Genomic DNA, 19,027 nt, shown 5'->3' on the forward strand with positions numbered 1-19,027 from the left:
GTTTGAGGCTGAGGATCCCAACATTTCTAGGTACACAAAGGTCTTTCGAGGGGTTATGGATTGCCTGCAGTGTTATAAAGAGATATACGAGGAGAAGAGGATGGTATCATTCCAGACTAGCCTGGAACGTTTTTTCACGAAGGTAGAGAGGCCTGAAGCAGGTGCTGGTACCTCAACTGTCTCTCTTCAGTTCATCTTCCAGCCTCTCTATCTTTTTCAGTTGCACCTGCAGCCTGTCCTGACTCTCCAGCCTCGTCCTTCCATTAAGTCAGTCTCTCCCTCCTTGCAACACCCCTTCCAGTGTGCAAGCCAACCACAGGATAAAAGGTAAAGAGCTGTTTTCATTTTCATTTTTTTTTTTTTAATCACCTGTACAGAATGTACAGTTTCATTTGTCATTTTGGGGATTGTTCTCATTTTTATATATGTTTTTTTTTATATTACAGTTTCAATTTTGTCATTTTTCTGTACTATACAGTAATTAGCCTCTGTAGCTCAGCCGGTATAGCCGAAGCCTTTTGGTCAGAAAGAACTGGGTTCGATTCCAGTCTATGACGTGAGGAACCTTCATCTGGTCTGTTTTGACTAAAGGTGAGTTAGCTGCTCTCATACGGATGGAGGTAGAAAGTTTTTTCACCCGGAAATTCGGGTTTTTCGTCCCTCAAAACAGGCAAACCGGCCCATGAATAAACACGGATTACAGCCATGAATACTTAAGACAATATGTGGAAGAGATAGGGTCCTCACCATATGTTGTTATGCCCATAGTTAATCATGAGTCACATCATGGTAGTCAACCTCTAGGATACAGTAATTATGTTCTCCCTTTCATTTTCCTATGCCCTAGTTCTGTTTCTTGATATATACAGGGTGTTCGGGATAAATTTGACAGTTTCGTAAGGAAAAAGAAAATCTTCTTTGTATCTATTAAATTTAATGAATTGACAAAAAAACATTACAGGCAGAGTTAATTACAATACTATCAACAAGATTTACTCAAAATAACCACCATTAGCATCGATCACAGCTTCAATTCTGTTTCGGAACCTCGAACAAGCTGATGCTACAGTCTCCCTGGGAAGGGCCGCAAAAACTGTTTTAATTTTATCCATTAACTGGGCTTTTGTATTACTGGAAGTGCGATTGGTGTCTTTTTCAACTGCGCCCCATACAAAATAATCCATGGGGTTAAGGTCTGGGGAGTTTGGAGGCCAAACATTTGGACTGGTGAAGTCGTAGAAATTTTCAGACAACCATTTTTGACTTTTCCCAGAGGTGTGGCAAGGGGCCGAATCCTGCTGCCATACATACGGCCTACCATTGGCTACCCTTGTTATCCAGGGCTTGACTACAGTTAGCAACTCCACGAACAAAGCCCGAATTCCAATGTCAGGGTTCTTCAACACCTGTTCCTGCAGATTTGCGAGGAATTCTGCTGTACGAACGCAATCAGATCGTCTGCTAGGGATCTTTCTTCTTGCTACATCCTCGTAGTCACCATTGCAAGTCTCTAGTTTATGCCTGATTGTTTTTACTGTATTCTGGGAGCATTGGGCAGCAGTCGTAATATCCTTATTTTGATGGCGGGCACGAATCATCATGATACAAGTTATTCTCTTCCATGATTCAGGTGGGTTCCAGCTATCCATCCTTTCTGACATCTTGTATATGAATGAAGAAGGGTCCAAACTTTTAAATGAAGAGAAGTGTGTGTTAATACATGTAACTTACGGAAAAATATAATTAATTATAAATATGTCAAATTTATCCCGAACACCCTGTACGTATGACTTTAGGGTGTTTTAGGTTAGGTAAGTAACTTAGGCTATGGTAATTCCGACTTGCATCGAAAATTGCCTTGCATCGGTCCGTAGGAACAGATCTCCGACGTAATGTGAGGACCCCCCGTATATATAAAAGTAGCTAAATAAACAGCACGGAAAAACTTAAGAATATAGAAGAAAATTATCATTCTTTCATGATATTTTTCTGTAGACTCCATAGCTATTGCACAGTCTACAGTTTTCACCTTATCTCTTAGTTAATTATAGAAATAAAACATTTTTACTTGACATTTTATTTTAATTTGAAACAAGTTAATACTTGCCTGTTCACATGTAGTTATAAACTCTGCAACAGCACCATGATCCGTAGATTTCTTTAGAATATCCTGGGATAATGCCTGCATAAAAAATTTTAAATATCAAATGGCAAAGATAAGACCAATATTGTGCATAATGAATGAATCTTCACTGCCAGTATAATTATTAAATATTCATATTATGATAATTTAGTATGATTATTTGAAAGATTTGAAGTTACTAATACAAAAGTAACTTTTTCATGTTCAATATTTAATGTTCTTCATTACTAGCCTTTGTTTTATTCACAAAACCTAGCAAAACAAACTCTGCATTTCAAAAAAAATTGAAGAAATGGAAACAAAAGTGCAGAGAGAGAGATTTTATATACAACCTGCACAGTGACAGTATGGTGAGAGATAAGATTGTTTCTGTATATTGACTTCATACTGGCTGAAGTGGATCAAACACATGAAGTACCTTACAGTATTTCACAGATAAAATATATCAGTTTTCTATCTTACAACATAATTATTCTATTTCATCATTAATTGTTTCATTGTAGAGCCATTAATCAAATTAACTGTAAGGGAGCTGCAACATTTGAAACAACAACATTTTACTTGAAATTTAATGTATCATTAAGTTATCTTTGAGTATTTTAAAAAGTCAATGAAATGGAAGAAATTTTATTCAGGTTCTTCTTTCAATTTACTTGAAAGAATTATTTCTGTGCTATTTCCATGTTGAAAATAACTGTTAAATATTTATGAAAGATGTTTATGAAAAACATTTGAAAAACAAATAACATTCATTGCAATAAATATAATTTGAACAAATTCACACACCACCTCCAAAAAAATCCAAATATCTGCCTTTATTATTATCATCATCATCATCAAATTCCTGATATGTACCATTAGGGGAGTGTACAGGATAATTATGATATTACTACATGAAAAAGTTACACCATTACTAACTTCTGATCAACAATTTTCCTCCAAATTAATCCATTATCTGTCAAGATTCCAATATTATCAGATCTTATATTTCTGTCTTTTAAAGAACTTTTTACTGTATCAATCCATCTACATCTTGGTCTTCTTCTGGGTATTTGCCCAAGCAACCTGGCTAAGAACACTTGTCTTGCTGATCTTTCCTCTCCCATTCTGTTTAAGTGACCATACTGCCTGAGATAGCTCTACTAATACATCCCTGAATGCTAACAATGGAGAGTTCTTTCTTAATATCCACATTTTTTAATGTGATACTGCCATTGATGCCATCTGTTCACTCCATTAATCTTTTTCAGAACTTTCATATCAGAGGTCTCTGGTCTTTGATCAAGTGTTTGATTTCTAAACCAGTTCTCAGATAAATAAGTTAAAATTGGTTTAAGCACGGTCTTGTATACAGCTCATTTAGTACTTCGGCTAATATCTTTCTTATTCCATATAAATTTATTCAGCTGACTTTTTACCATACCAGCTTTACTAATTCTGTTGTCTATTTCCATATTTAATTTACCATCTTCTAAATATTGTGCTTAAATAGCTCAAATGTTTTACTTGTTCTATAGGTTCACCAACCAGAATATAGTTGATGTTTTCAATATTTCTGACTATTTTCATTGTCTTTGTCATCTTCCAATACCGCTTTCAATTCCAACTGCTGACTAACAGCTTAAATAGAGAATATGTATTGCTTGAAATAATGTCCTATTTACACCCATAGCGTTTTGAAGAGCTTTCCTCTTGGCACTTTCATGTTCTTTTTCCAGATCCACAAAACTTAAACACAAATCCTTGTTATATTCCCAAGATTATTCAACTGTTTGCCTCAATGTGAAAATCTGATCCTGACAACCTTTATTACAACAGTTATTCAATTTAGTTAGGGAATCTTGCAGACTTGTGCTGGATTTATTCAGAAGTATAATATCATCTGCATAAAGTAGAGAGCTAAGATTAACATCACCAATTTTGTTATCAGATTTAATATCACTTTCTTTCATAATGTGATCCATATAGATAATGAATAACTGGAGATAATGTGCATGCTTTTTGCAAACCAGACTTAATATCAAATCATCTTCCCCTACCTCCTTCAATTCTAACTGATGCTTAACAGCTTAAATAGAGACTATGTATTGCTTGATATAATATCCCATTTATGCCATACAACTATAGCGTTTTGAAGAGCTTCCTTCTTGGCACTGTCATATGCTTTTTCCAGATCCACGAAACTTAAATACAGATCTTTGTTATATTCTCAAGATTACTCAACTGTTTGTCTCAACATGAAAATCTGATCCTGACAACCTTTATTTGTCCTGAATCTTGCTTGTTCTTCACCAAACTTCCCATCCACAATTTTTCTTAGCTGTTTCTCAAGTATATACTTACATAAATCTTACTAGGAACACTCAGTAGGGAAATACGTCTATAATTGTCACATTCAGTTTTATTTCACATTTTATAGATGTACTATGAGAGCTCTGCTCTAATCATTTGGAATTTTCAACACTCTGACCAGGCCGTATGAATTATGCAATGCAGCCACTGTAAAAATTTTTATACCTCTATATTTGAGAAATTTTGGCCAAATTTTATCTATTACAGCAGTCTTTCCACATTTCAGGTTTTTGATGACTTTTTCTACTTCAAGTATGGATATGTATTCCTGACTGCATTCCTGTTGGGAGTTTTCTACCAGAGTGCTGACTGCTTGTTTCATTTAGCAGTCTTTCAAAGTAATTACTCCAGACATCTATAATATTTTTATCTTCTGTTTTTATGTCACATATATCATCTCTATGGTGCAGCTGGAATTTTCAATGTTCCTCTCTATTTACACCATTATTGTCTTCTTATTTCTAATTTTCTTACCAAATTTGTTAAAACAGTTATTTAATTAAGAATTCCTGCAGAGTAGATCTATCTAAGAGTATGACATCATCTGCATAAAGAGCCGAGATTAACATATGAAATTTTGATATTAGGTTTATTACCCCTTTCCTTCACAATGCGATCCATAGAGATGATGAAAACAGGAGATAGTGACATCCCAGTCTTGCAGTCACAATTTTACATCAAACCATCTTACCATAACTTCAATTTTAATTGCTTGCTTAAAACTCGAATCCAGACTATATTACTTATATACTGAAGTGTCCTCTTTACACCATATAATTATAGTCTTTTGTACAGCTTTTCTCTCAGTGCTTTTGTCATATACCTTTTCTAGATGTACAAAACTTAAACACAAATCTTTACTATATTCTCATGATTTCTCAACTGTTTGTCATAAATAAAATTTGATTCTGACAACTGTTTGCCTTGATTCCAGCTTACTTTTCTCCAAATATCTCTTCTACATTTCTTCATAGTCTCTTCTCAAGTAAGTTTACATAAATTTTATCTGGAACACTCAGTAAGGAAATTCCTCCTTAATTCTCACATCATCAACTTCCTGATTGTACCCTCAGGGAGTATAGCTGAATGTAATATATCAGGTAAAAAAGATATATATATATATACAGGGTGTTCGGGATAAATTTGACAGTTTCGTAAGGAAAAAGAAAATCTTCTTTGTATCTATTAAATTTAATGAATTGACAAAAAAACATTACAGGCAGAGTTAATTACAATACTATCAACAAGATTTACTCAAAATAACCACCATTAGCATCGATCACAGCTTCAATTCTGCTTCGGAACCTCGAACAAGCTGATGCTACAGTCTCCCTGGGAAGGGCCGCAAAAACTGTTTTAATTTTATCCATTAACTGGGCTTTTGTATTACTGGAAGTGCGATTGGTGTCTTTTTCAACTGCGCCCCATACAAAATAATCCATGGGGTTAAGGTCTGGGGAGTTTGGAGGCCAAACATTTGGACTGGTGAAGTCGTAGAAATTTTCAGACAACCATTTTTGACTTTTCCCAGAGGTGTGGCAAGGGGCCGAATCCTGCTGCCATACATACGGCCTACCATTGGCTACCCTTGTTATCCAGGGCTTGACTACAGTTAGCAACTCCACGAACAAAGCCCGAATTCCAATGCCAGGGTTCTTCAACACCTGTTCCTGCAGATTTGCGAGGAATTCTGCTGTACGAACGCAATCAGATCGTCTGCTAGGGATCTTTCTTCTTGCTACATCCTCGTAGTCACCATTGCAAGTCTCTAGTTCATGCCTGATTGTTTTTACTGTATTCAGGGAGCATTGGGCAGCAGTCGTAATATCCTTATTTTGATGGCGGGCACGAATCATCATGATACAAGTTATTCTCTTCCATGATTCAGGTGGGTTCCAGCTATCCATCCTTTCTGATATCTTGTATATGAATGAAGAAGGGTCCAAACTTTTAAATGAAGAGAAGTGTGTGTTAATACATGTAACTTACGGAAAAATATAATTAATTATAAATATGTCAAATTTATCCCGAACACCCTGTATATATATATATATATATATATATCCTTTCTTTTAGTGTTGCACGGTGATCAGCATTCATTTTAGAAATTATGGACTTTACAACCGCATTAAAAATAACTCTTAATATCCTGACATTTTGATCTTCATATTAAGATCATCATCTGGAGTAAATACATAAGCACAAGCTGAGTAACATTACATACAGCGAGTAAAGAAACAATGAATCTGATCACAAGTTAATATACTGGCATGACCTCAAGTGAAAAAAATAAATAAATAAAATGAAATAATTATTTAGAAATTACATCAAGCTAAATTCTATTTATGATAACATGGATAAACATTTTTTCTCATAGTTTTCTTTTACTAACAATGATGTCCTATTTTTAGCATTACCATTGTTATTTTTGATTTAGGATCCTGGATTGTCTACAATCCTGTTTATAGTTACTATTAGAGAGGAAGGTTCTGTGGGTCGAATATCTGCCTTCCATATGTTTGGGATTTTTAGACCATCATTACTGTTCAGATTGGGGTGGTTGATAAGAATCTCACAGGCTTCCTTAAATTTGTGTTCCTATCATGTTTTGGTGTGATGTAAACAACTGGTGCTTTTCCAGTCAATTCTATGTCAAGTGTTCAGGGCATGATCAGAAAGGCCAGATTCACTATATTTATTATATTTAATGTGTCGTTTATGTACTTTTGGTCTGACAGGAATTGTGCATCCTGTTTCCCCTATATATGGTATGTTATAAGTGCAATAAATACAGTATACTGCAGGGTGGGCCAGCGGAGGGAGTGGGTCACCTCCTGCAAAAACTAAAAAACTTTTTAGTTTTTGCAGGAGGTGGCTTTGAGGTTGTATTTTATTTTTGTAGTATTCTGTTTATTTTATCTGATGTCCCCTTAATGTACGGAATGGATATAGTTTTATTGTAGTCTGGTTTGTCTTTGTTTTTAATTGAGGTCTTGTAGAGAATTTTGTTAATAGTGTTGGATTCTGAATGAAGAGAAATTAAAATGATTAATACTCCCTTCAGAATCCAACATAATCCACCATATCAAAGGCTACATTTGTAGATATTATTTAATGTAAATCTCTTGTTATAAACTATTATTCATATAATTACCTTTGAGTTTTTTTTATTTAATTATTTAATCTAAGATATGTATAAATAATGGAAAGAACTCTGTATAAAAATAACGTTCAGATTATTTTATTTATTCCTATATTAATAGTAGAAGAATCTGTGTTCTACTTATTTAATTGTATATTATTTGAATTGAAAAATATCCTTTTATTTTATTTCTGTATGTAAAGGTAAAGTGTTATGTAATGCTTATGCTTATGTACTGCTCTAATTGTTGTCATGGAGACGGAGTTAAAAGTAGAAAGCACGAGCTTGGTAGCACGTGAGTTATGGAGGTGAGATGGAATTGATATAACCTAGAGGTTGAGAACAAGTTTTGGCGGGAAAAAGGAGTGAAGGTATATAAACGGAAAGCCAGAGTAAACAAGGGAGTCGGAGAATCGAGCAGTCGGAGTCAGGCAGTGGGAGTCGTGACAGTCAGCACTAGAACTGGGAAACTAGGGACTGAGTGCAGTTGGAGCACTCAACACAGTAACGGCACTCAGAACAGTACAATAGAGATGAGGAAATTATTTATTAGCAGCACAGAGTTAAGTAAGAGACTGTAGTAATAGGAATTAAGTGCTGTAATTAGATTATGAAGGATCGAGATATAAATTGACTACTCAGAATATTGATATGGAATTCTGAAGTTAATGTTGAATTCCAGAACTTCCAAGGAAGATTAGAGGAAAGCAGATTCTATTGCAAAGTAGTATATGAGGAATAAGTGAATTTTCTAGTGCAAGTGTGTCTGCATTTGTGATGTGCTGAGATTAACGATTAAGTTGTTTTAAAAAAGATTACTTTTGAAATGTGTAGCTCCAGTGTGACAGTTAACTAAAGTTTTAAGTGTGCCTCAATGAATAATTTGTGCAAGGATTTATTCTGGTAAGAACAGTTGTACTTTATAGCATTTTAGAGTGAGGTTATAAGAATTAACTCCTCCTGTTAAATCCTAATATTAACTTTGGTGTTTATGCTGAAATTAGCCAAAGCTAGAAGATTAATAGTCCCCCCCCCCCCCTTAGAGTGATAACTACCTCATGACTGAACTATGTGATTTCTGACAAAGGAATAATTAGAGAATACAATTGTTAAAATATTTGCTGTGAATTTCAGTGATATTAAACTTTAGAACTATCTTTGTTTGTCAGGGAGAAATCAGATTTTAAAGACTCAATGTTTGATACCAAGAGTTGAGTGAATGTTATGAGTTGTTGAAAAGAGTTAATTTTGCATTATCTTGTATCCAAAGTATGCTTATGTTTATATTATATAACCCTGCATTAAATGTTTCGTTTTATTGATTTCAATTTGTTGTTAGCCTGATTCTTTTTCACTGCACCGTTCATAAAATTATCGGACCTAGCGGGAACCTTAAATGTTGATGTTAAACTCGGCCTATATATAAAAATTAGACTGCTAAAGTTAATTAATATTTGATTCCACTATTTTGCATAGACTAATCTGAATATAGGGTGGCGCAGTATAATAGAAATTTCCCTATATTTGGCTTAGTAGTCAACATACAATTAATTAACCTTATTAAGAACAACGTTAAAACAAGATAGCGGATAAAAAGACAGGATGTACTATTACTACTATGGAAGGACGACACAACAATAGTGTTTTGGCTGTACCCTTTTTTTGAAAAGTATTGCTGATAACTTTAAATTCATCTTTCAATGCATATTCACTGGAGCAGATCTCCAGAGCCCTGTTTTTTTAGAGTATTAATGACACCTAGTTTTTGTGTTGGGTGGGGGTAGGAGTTTATGTGTATATATTGGCCAGTATGTGTTGATTTCCGGTAAACAGTGAAGGAAAGATTGCCAGAAGGAAAATGTGTGACAAGTGTATCTAGGAACGGAAGTGTGTTCTGTTTTTTATTCTCAATTGTGAACTGTATGTGTTTGTGTTGTTTGTTTAGGTGGCTAAGGAATGTGTCTAGTGGCCATGGGACCAGATCGCGAAAACATCGTCAACGTATCTAAGCCAGACTTTGGGTTTTAAAGGAGGAATCTACAGCATGTTGCTCAAAATGTTCCATATAAAAGTTAGCAATTAAATGGGGGATAATGGCGAGCCCATGGCTGTGCCTTCTTTTTGTAGGTAGAAAGCGTTTCGCCATACAAAATAACCAGAACGTAATACATGTGCAAAGAGCGGCATGATGTGTGGAGGGAATTTGTTCTGTAAAAGAAGGATTGTGTCATTGATTGGGACATTCGTAAAGAGGGCAGAGACATCAAAACTGACTAATAAATCATCCTTTTCTAATGTAATGTCTTTGATGATGTTTATAAAGTGTTTCCGATGTAATTTCTAAATAATTAATTTTTTTTCTTCTTTTTTCACTAGAGGTCATGCCACTAGATTAACTTGTGCACAAATTCATTGTTTCTTTACTCACTGTATGTAATAATGTAACTCAGCTTGTGCTTGTGTATTTGTATATACTCCAGATGATGATCTTAATATGAAGATCGAAATGTCAATATATTAAAAGAGTTATTTTTAACACGGTTGTAAAGTCCATAATTTCTAAAATGAATGGATATATATATATATATATAAACTTGAAGTGTCCCCCCCCCTCTGTACGCATGGGTTCAATGAGAGCTCTACTCCAATCATCAGGATTTAGACTATCTTACCAAATTCTCTGAACTGTGCCATGCGTAATAGTAAAACTCTTATACATCTATCTTTGGGCATTTCTGATTGGATATCATCTATTCCAGCTACCTTTCCATGTTTCTGGTTTTTAAATAACATTGTTTACCTCAAGGACTGAAATATTCTCCTGACTGCATTCCACTTCAATATTTTCCAGCATCAGTTCTGTAACATATTTTTTCATTTAGTAATGAATGTAATTATCTCAGACAACTAAAATATAATTTTTTAATCTTTGAATTTCATGTCACCTTTCTCATCTCTGATCCCTTTTATGATACTCTTTATGGTAAACTTTCAATATGCTTTCTCTTTTTTCCATGACCACCTCTTTAACTTTCTATGTTCTTCATGTTTTGAATTTTCTGTCCTGTTAGATAACTTCACAACATGCCTCTCTGGAAGTATAAATCAATGCTCGCTTCATAGTCTGTCAACGAGTCTGAGGTTTGGTTCTGTTTTTTCAAACTCTTTCATTTTTCTTGAATAATATTTGCATATTTGATTCTACAGTTCACTTCTAAAAAGCTGCTCAACTGATTTTTTTTTGAAATCTTTGTTCTTCTATTTATATATCATAATTATAAAAAATACTTTTAACTATAAGAAAGTAGAAAATTACCCACTTTTTGTAATCCTTTAAAAAGTTCTTGTTCTTGTTTAGCACTCAGAATTCCCAAAGAAGTATCAATTCCAAACAGCTGCAAAACCGACATAAAAATTGAATCTACACGAATTGGTACAGGTGGTTTAGGAGGGGCTCTCTGAATAACAGGTGTCTGAGCTGGAGGTGTTGCAACTTTTGTCTCTAAATAAACATTTGCAAAAATATAATTTAAAAAGAATTGAAAATTGTAAAAGAAAGCTATCTTATAATTGCACACACAAAATTTTCTTCATACTGAATACTTTAAACATTAATATTTATCTATTTATTTATTTTGTGTGTGTGTGTGTGTGATTTATTTTAATATAGATCAAATATACATCATTCAATGGAAGTGATTAAGTCATGCTGTATATAATACATACATACATCATTCAAATAATGCTGGGCATTATTTGAATGATGTGTATATAGGAGATAGAATAGTAACTAAAATTTTTGAATTACTCTTCTGCATGAAGTGCTAATTTTTATTTGAAGGAAAAAAGGGAAGTGAATAAGAAGTAGCAATATAGTAATTTAATCTGACATTCAGTCACCTGGACTTGAGAGTACCTTAAGAATTAAGAGAACAGATCATGTGTGGGATATCAATGTTGGAGGGGGAGGGGAAAGAATGCTAGAAATTCATAAATAGTGAAAATTGGTAAGGTGTAAGTGCAAGAAGGAAGAATAAATGGAATCAGAAGGGTGGTGATAAAAAGTAGAGCAAAGAAAACATAAAACATTAGACTAGAATTGGCTTGTGGAAACTGTGTAAAAGTTTATCACCTGGATTAAGTAGTATATATACAATACATTGCCAAAAGGATATTTCTAGCATTTATTCATAAAAACTTAAAAACATTACACAATTATGAAGAACTGTTAACTTTTAATGCCATAAGAAAAGAATTTCAGAATCACAAATATTTATTACTCAAACATATTGTAGTCATTTTTACAACGTTGTGCAAATGAACTGCAGCAGACTGTGGGCACTGGTAACATTTATAGAGCCTAGCTTACCTTACATAAGTAACACAAGTCATGATCATCTGGCATTTAGTAACGGCCAAACATCTACTTATCTACTTTACATTTTTGGGCAAGGAACTACATGGAATACGAAGACATTGCTAATGTCTTAGCAAAACCTTCCCAAGATCATCGACAATTGACGTTAGGTTGGCAAATGTATATCCATTATGTTCGAGGATTGAAGTGGGCAGGTGGAATGTCTATTATTTATACTAGGTGGTGATGGAATATGACGTGCAAATATCTTCCTGTGTTTGTTTGCATATTATACATTGAAAAATTGAGTGTGTTCTGTTGGGATATTTCAACAAGTGTGCCTAAAAATGTTAAAAACCTGTTTACCTCCAATTCAACAGTAAATTTAATGCAGGGGATATTATTTAGGTATGTGAGAAATTCCTTCTAATTGGGTAACAGAGCAAGGCCATATGATCTGAGCCAAACTTTAGGCCATGTTCCTTAGTATTGAATGATTTTTTTCTTCAAACCACTCCATGAACAGATTTTCTAACAAGGGAGAAAGGGAAGAGTCCATTGTTAATCCTTCCTTCTTTGGAGAGAGAGAGTACTATTAATGCAATGTTTGAAAAGATCTATAGTATCCAGTGGAAATAAGTCTTTAAGTAGTTGTAAGGTTTCTTGTTTCACTAGTGAAGAGTATCAAGGTTTGCAAATTCTATAGGTTCAGTAGGTTCTACTGTGATGTCTTTGGTGCATTCTATGAAGTGTATCATGCTCTTTACAAAAGAAGTTGTATTGCCAATGAGGGGGAGGCTTAGCAAGTTTGCTAGATATTTGGATAGCAATGAAGTTGGAGAACACCTTTCATCAAGAATGGATGACAATGGCAAAGCCTGCTTATGTAATTTTAGGACATCATAAATTTCTGGTACCATGGGTGGATCTTTACACAAGACATTTTTTGGTATTTTCAGACAGGTTGTATATATATATATATTTTTTTTTAAAAATCAGATTACTGGTCTTATTATGGAAATAAGAAAGATAGGGGAAAAAGGAAAAGATTTTTTACTAGAAATAATACAGAATATATTGTATATGATACAGGCATACTACCAGAAGAACTTCATAAAATCTATTTGCATTCTGATACCAAAAAAGAATAATGCTGCAGAATGTAATGATTTTAGAACAATTAGTATCATATTCCATGCTTCAAAACTACTATTGAAAATAATAGAAAAAATATAATGTTTTCTAGAATTAAATGCCACATAAGTGAACAGCAAAAGAATTCATGTGAAAAAGTACAATTAATACAATTTATGAATTAAAAATTGTTATAGAATGATCAGTAGAAATAAACAATAACATATCTATGCTTTACAGACTTTCAAAAAAAAAAAAAAACATTTGACATAGTAAGCCATGAAAAGTCAATAGAAATATTAAAAGACATTCTAACTGATAGAAAAGACCTCAGAATGATAATAAAAATATACCAAAATCAGAAGACACAAATTATAAATGAAATTAATAATGAAACGATAAATATCAAAAGAGGAGTGAGACAAGGGTGTATAATATCACTTATATTTTTCAATATATACAATGAAATGATAATGAAACAATATGAAAAAATTGAAATGGAAATACAAATAAATGACAATAGAATTAATATTAGATTTGCTGATGATTTGGTCTTCATAGCAAAATCAAAAACAGTTATAAAATATGGCTGAAATACTATATTTTGTAAATTTCAACACAAAAAGAATCAGAATTATGACTTAATATTAAAACCAAGTACAGTAAAACCCCGAAGTTACACGGTAGGTGGGACCAACAAAAAGCACATAAGTCGAATTTGCGTAATTCAGGGTATAATTTTGCATGTAATTTATATATACAAACATACAATTGGGACCAAAGGTTTACAAAAACACCTATATTTTTTAAGAAATATAATCATAATTGTAGTTTTTCGTACATAAAAAAAGAGTTATTTCGATGTCGATGGTTTCATAAAATCTAATAGATTTGTCTGATGGCACAATGTCTTTTTCTTGTCATGCAAAATTTCTTCATAGCAAGCTAATGATTTTTTTATTCCTTGCCTTGTGGCTACAATTCATTCCTCATTAGAATCTATGTCCTCCATAATCTGTAAACTTTTCTTTTATGATTGTTCTTACTGTGGATTCCTGTAGATCGAACTTCTTTGCTAGCTCACAAATTTTCATTCCGCATTCAAAATCCTTAATAATGTTGAGTTTTGTTTCCAAAGTCAATGTTTTTCTTTTCTTGCTAGCTGTAGAAGAATCGGACTTGCTTCTTTTGGATGACATTATTATTTTTTATGTGATAAAATTTTTATCAAGAACATAACATTAAACAATTGTAAGGTTTGTAGACTATAAAAATCGTGTATGAATGGAGACTGCGCGAAACACGTCAGTGCTTGTTCACAGCACGTGTGACACTGGCGAATGCGGCCGGCGCCTGAAAGATACGACTAGTGGTGAGGCGTGAAGCAGCACCGGAATACGTACATATAAGAAACTGCATAACTCTGGATTCGCGAAGTCGGTATATGGTAATAAGCGAAAACAGCAACAAGAACAAATTTAAGAGTACGGGATACATTCAAAATGTAAAGACTTATAATTATTTAAGAGTAATGATTGCAGAAGATGGAATAACAGCTAGGGAAATAAAATCAAAAATAGCTAAGACAAAAGAAGCATTTTGAAATAATAAATTACTATTGACCTCTGGAATAAATAAACAGACTAAAATAAGAATAATAAAATCCTATGTAGAGTCCACATTGAATTATGGATGTGAGACATGGTTATATACAAAATCCATCATCAAATTCCTGCCATGTACCCTCAAGAGGTGTACAGGATATGATAGTACTACATGAAAAATTTACATTATTACTAACTTCCTATCTACAATTTTCCTCCGAATTAGTCTGTTATTTGTCAAGACTCCAACATTATCAGATCTTATATTTCTATTATCTAAGGAACTTTGTACAGTATCAATCCACCTATATCTTGGTCTTCCTCTGGGTCGTTTTCCTGCCAACCTGGCAGAGAATATTTGTTTTGCTAATCTTTCCTCGCCCATTCTGTTTAAGTGACCATACCACCTGAGATTAGCTCTGCTAATGCATTCCTGGATGCTGACAATGTCAAGTTCTTTCCTAATATCCTCGTTTTTAATATGATATTGCCATTGATGCCATCTGTTCAGTCCTCTAATCTTTCTCAGGACTCTCATATCTGGAGTCTCTAGTCTTTGGTCAAAGTGTTTTACTTCTGACCCAGCTCTCAGATACATAAGTTAAAATTGGTTTGAAGACTGTCTTGTATACAGCTAATTTAGTGTTCCGACTAATTTCTCTCTTATTCCATATGAATTTATTCAATTGACTTCCTACCATACCAGCTTTGTTGATTCTATTGTCTATTTCCATATTTAATTTACCATCTTCACTAAAAATTGTGCCCAAGTAGCTGAAATGTTTTACTTGTTCCACAGGTTCTCCGTTTACAACGCAGGTGACATTTTCAACGATTCTGCCTATTTTCATTGTCTTTGTCATTTTATTGCTGACCTTCATACCATATCTATTACAACAGTTATTCAATTTAGTCAAAGAATCTTGAAGACTTGTAGCGGATTTATTTAGAAGTATAACATCGTTTGCATAAAGCAAAGAGCTGACATTAACATCTCCAATTTTGATATCATGTTTAATACCACTTTCCTTCATAATATGATCCATATAGATAATGAATAAAAGAGGGGATAATGTATATCCTTGTCTCACACCAGATTTAACATTAAACCATCTTCCTGTACTTCCTCAATCCTAACTGCTGATTTACAACTCAAATAAAGACTAAGTATTGCTTGATATAATGCCCCAAATATAACTGTAGCGTATTGAATAGCTTCTCTCTTGGCACCTTGTTATATGCCTTTTCCAGATTTACAAAACTTAAATACAGATCTTTGTTATATTCCCATGATTTCTCAACTATCTGTTGTAAAGTGAAGATCTGATCCTGACAGCCTCTATTTGGCCTAAATCCAGCTTATTCTTCACCAAGCTTTTCTTCCACAATTCTTCTCAACCGTTTCTCAAGTATACTTGCATAAATTTTGCCAGGAACACTCAGTAGGGAAATACCTCTGTAATTCTCACATTCAGTTTTATTTCCCTTTTTATATATGGGTACAATGAGAGCTCTACTCCAATCATCGGGAATTTGTTCCTCAGTCCAGGCTTTCTGAACTATGCAGTGCTATATGCTATATGCCTATCAGCTATATGCCCCCTCCCAAGCCTGGATAAAATGAAGGGGGGGGGGTGGAAGCAATGTTGAACTACCCTGTAAAAATATCACCAGAAATCATTTGGCAAGAACACTTACCTACAAAAGTTTCCAAGAGTCAGACATGACTGAAGGATTAAATCATCAATCATTACAACAACACTAAGTCACAGACAAAATATGAAGAATACTACATCAACAAAAAATAAAGGTGGCTTTCTACCCCCCCTCCCCAAATCCACTTCTCAAGAAACCTGGTACAAGACCGTATTTGTGGTCTGCACTACATAGGACAGATAGGCAGGTCGAGAGAGAGAGAATGCCAATCCAAACACATTAAGGATGGAGAGAATGAAAAGAAACACAAATTACATTGGCAGCACATACACCTGACACCAAACATCAAGTAATATTGGAGAAAAATAAAATGCTCCACATACATTACAATTTTTTCTCATGAGCAAGGAATGAGCTGAAATGATCAAACACCCTAACAGTGCAACTTAAAACAAGGAATGATTCTGTATCAACTCTGGTCTTCTCTAATTCAACACAACATGCATGTGGTTACCAGGTTCACAGCAGACCATAAACCAGTAAACGCATGTTTTCCATTGCTATTTCTGTTTTTGAAATACAGTGGTATCTAGTTAATCCGAACCTCTTTAGTCCAAATCCTCCAGTAATCCGAACTGCAGATTGAACGGAAAAAGAATTTATTTATGACGTATTATTATTTATTTTATCATTATTACAGTACAGTATAACTACAGTGATACACAAAAAGAGGAAATTCAAAATGTGCATAATTTGGTTAAAAATATAAATCCAGATATTGAAATTTCTCAAACAGATATTATGGAATGGATTAAAGGTAGAACCGAAAGTGAAATCGAAATGAAATCAGATGCTGAAATTATAAATATCATGCTACAGAATGAATTAGATGACGATAAAGAACTTGAAGGAAAAAAAGTAAAACATGAAGGGAAGTTGACAGTTTTAATACGTGTATAGAATGGGCTAAGCAGAATGATATGCCTTTCCACAAAATTTTATTGCTAATGCAGCTACGAGAAGAAGCATTCGAAAAAGTTTAGCTTCCAAGAAGCCAAAGAAAATCAGTGACTTTTTTACAAAGAAATCAAACTTTTTTTGTGTGTTATTTTGTGTTGTGTACCAGAAAGTGATATTTTTATGCAAATTAATTTATGTACTGAACTATGCAATTTTATTAAATCAGAATCCTCAACAAACATACAAACTAAATGTTTTACTAAAATAAACTTGTGCGCTGTATTAATTTTTATTTTTTACATTACAGTACAGTAGCTTTTTTTTCTATCAGTTACTTCATTTATTTACAGAATTAAATTGATGTACCATTAGAATCTGATTATTTTTGTCTTAAACGCTAGTTATTGTTGTCTCTTGGGAGAAAATTCGTTAATCCGAACTAGCATGAGAACAGATATGAGAGTCCTGAGAAAGATTAGAGGCGTGAACAGATGGCATCAATGGCAATATCATATTAAAAATGAGGATATTAGGAAAGAACTTGACATTGTCAGCATCCAGGAATGCATTAGCAGAGCTAATCTCAGGTGGTATGGTCACTTAAATAAAATGGGAGAGGAAAGATTAGCAAAACAAGTGTTCTCTGCCAGGTTGGCAGGAAAATGACCCAGAGGAAGACCAAGATATAGGTGGATTGATACGGTACAAAGTGCCTTAGACGATAGAAAAATAAGATCTGATAATGTTGGAGTCTTGACAAGTAACAGAGTGATTTGGAGGAAAATTGTAGATAGGAAGTTAGTAATGATGTAATTTTTTCATGTAGTACTGTCATATCCTGTACACCTTTTGAGGGTACATGGCAGGAATCTGATGATGATGATGATGATGTATAATTTTGTAACCTTTCAAATCTCTTAAAGATTTGAAACACACATTTAGGTCTAAGTTATAAAGCTAACAAATAGTCTTTAGTGATATATGCTGCAGAAACTGTTATATTTATCAATTCACTTACCAGGATCCGTTTCATCACCTTCCTCAAGAAACTGAGAAAATTTTTCTCCACCCAAAGCACCTCTTCTGTGTTGTACTTCGACTAACTGAGACATATAAGCCTTATCTACTACTGCATCTGCAACAGCATAACTATCATATTCTACTGCAAGATCCAATGTGTTCAGTAGTTTACTGAAATTATAAATTACAAATATTATCAATAAAACAATGATCATTAAAATCAGTTTAAAACTAAAAGGCTGTACTTGTATCACTAATTAACATTAACTGTTTATTCTGCTTTTTTTTAAAATATATTTTTTCATAATTTATTTACCCACTTTCACTTTTTCATTAGAGAAATGTATCATAGTTTAGTAGCCAATTCAAAGATGCAATTTGCATTTTTTTATTCATATATAAGAAGAATGAAACAATCTACTCTGTCACTTGGTCATTATGGTGTTACATCTTGAAATTTGTTTTCTTTAAATTCTGTGAGTTAATATATTTTTATGTAAAAAATAATACAGCCTCATATGCTCGTCACATATATTAGGAATTACTGTCTCTTCTTGGAAATCACGGTTCATTTTGCTGTTTACATGTTTTTGGGGAGAGAGTGGGGGGGGGGGGAAGAAGTTAATTTTTTTTCCCTTGTTATAAAGCTTCATACTTGA

At 33.6% G+C, this 19,027-nt stretch overlaps 1 protein-coding gene across 4 annotated transcripts in view; it reads right to left on the reverse strand.

The window, feature by feature from the left end:
* IntS1 (integrator complex subunit 1) overlaps positions 1-19,027 on the reverse strand; it is a 664,867-nt gene that overhangs the window by 252,080 nt on the left and 393,760 nt on the right. For all 4 annotated transcript variants that reach the window (XM_090410538.1, XM_090410537.1, XM_090410536.1 and 1 more), the window contains exons 31-33: positions 18,367-18,539; positions 10,958-11,139; positions 2,108-2,182 (exon numbers count right to left, since the gene is read on the reverse strand). In XM_090410538.1, coding sequence (XP_090266664.1) covers positions 2,108-2,182; positions 10,958-11,139; positions 18,367-18,539 — 430 coding nt within the window. The remainder of the gene's footprint in view (positions 1-2,107; positions 2,183-10,957; positions 11,140-18,366; positions 18,540-19,027) is intronic.

The sequence above is a fragment of the Typopeltis vanoorti genome, chromosome 20, assembly GCF_054136105.1.
Source record: "Typopeltis vanoorti isolate ZY-2024b chromosome 20, IOZ_Tvanoo_1.0, whole genome shotgun sequence".
Taxonomy (NCBI): domain Eukaryota; kingdom Metazoa; phylum Arthropoda; class Arachnida; order Uropygi; family Thelyphonidae; genus Typopeltis; species Typopeltis vanoorti.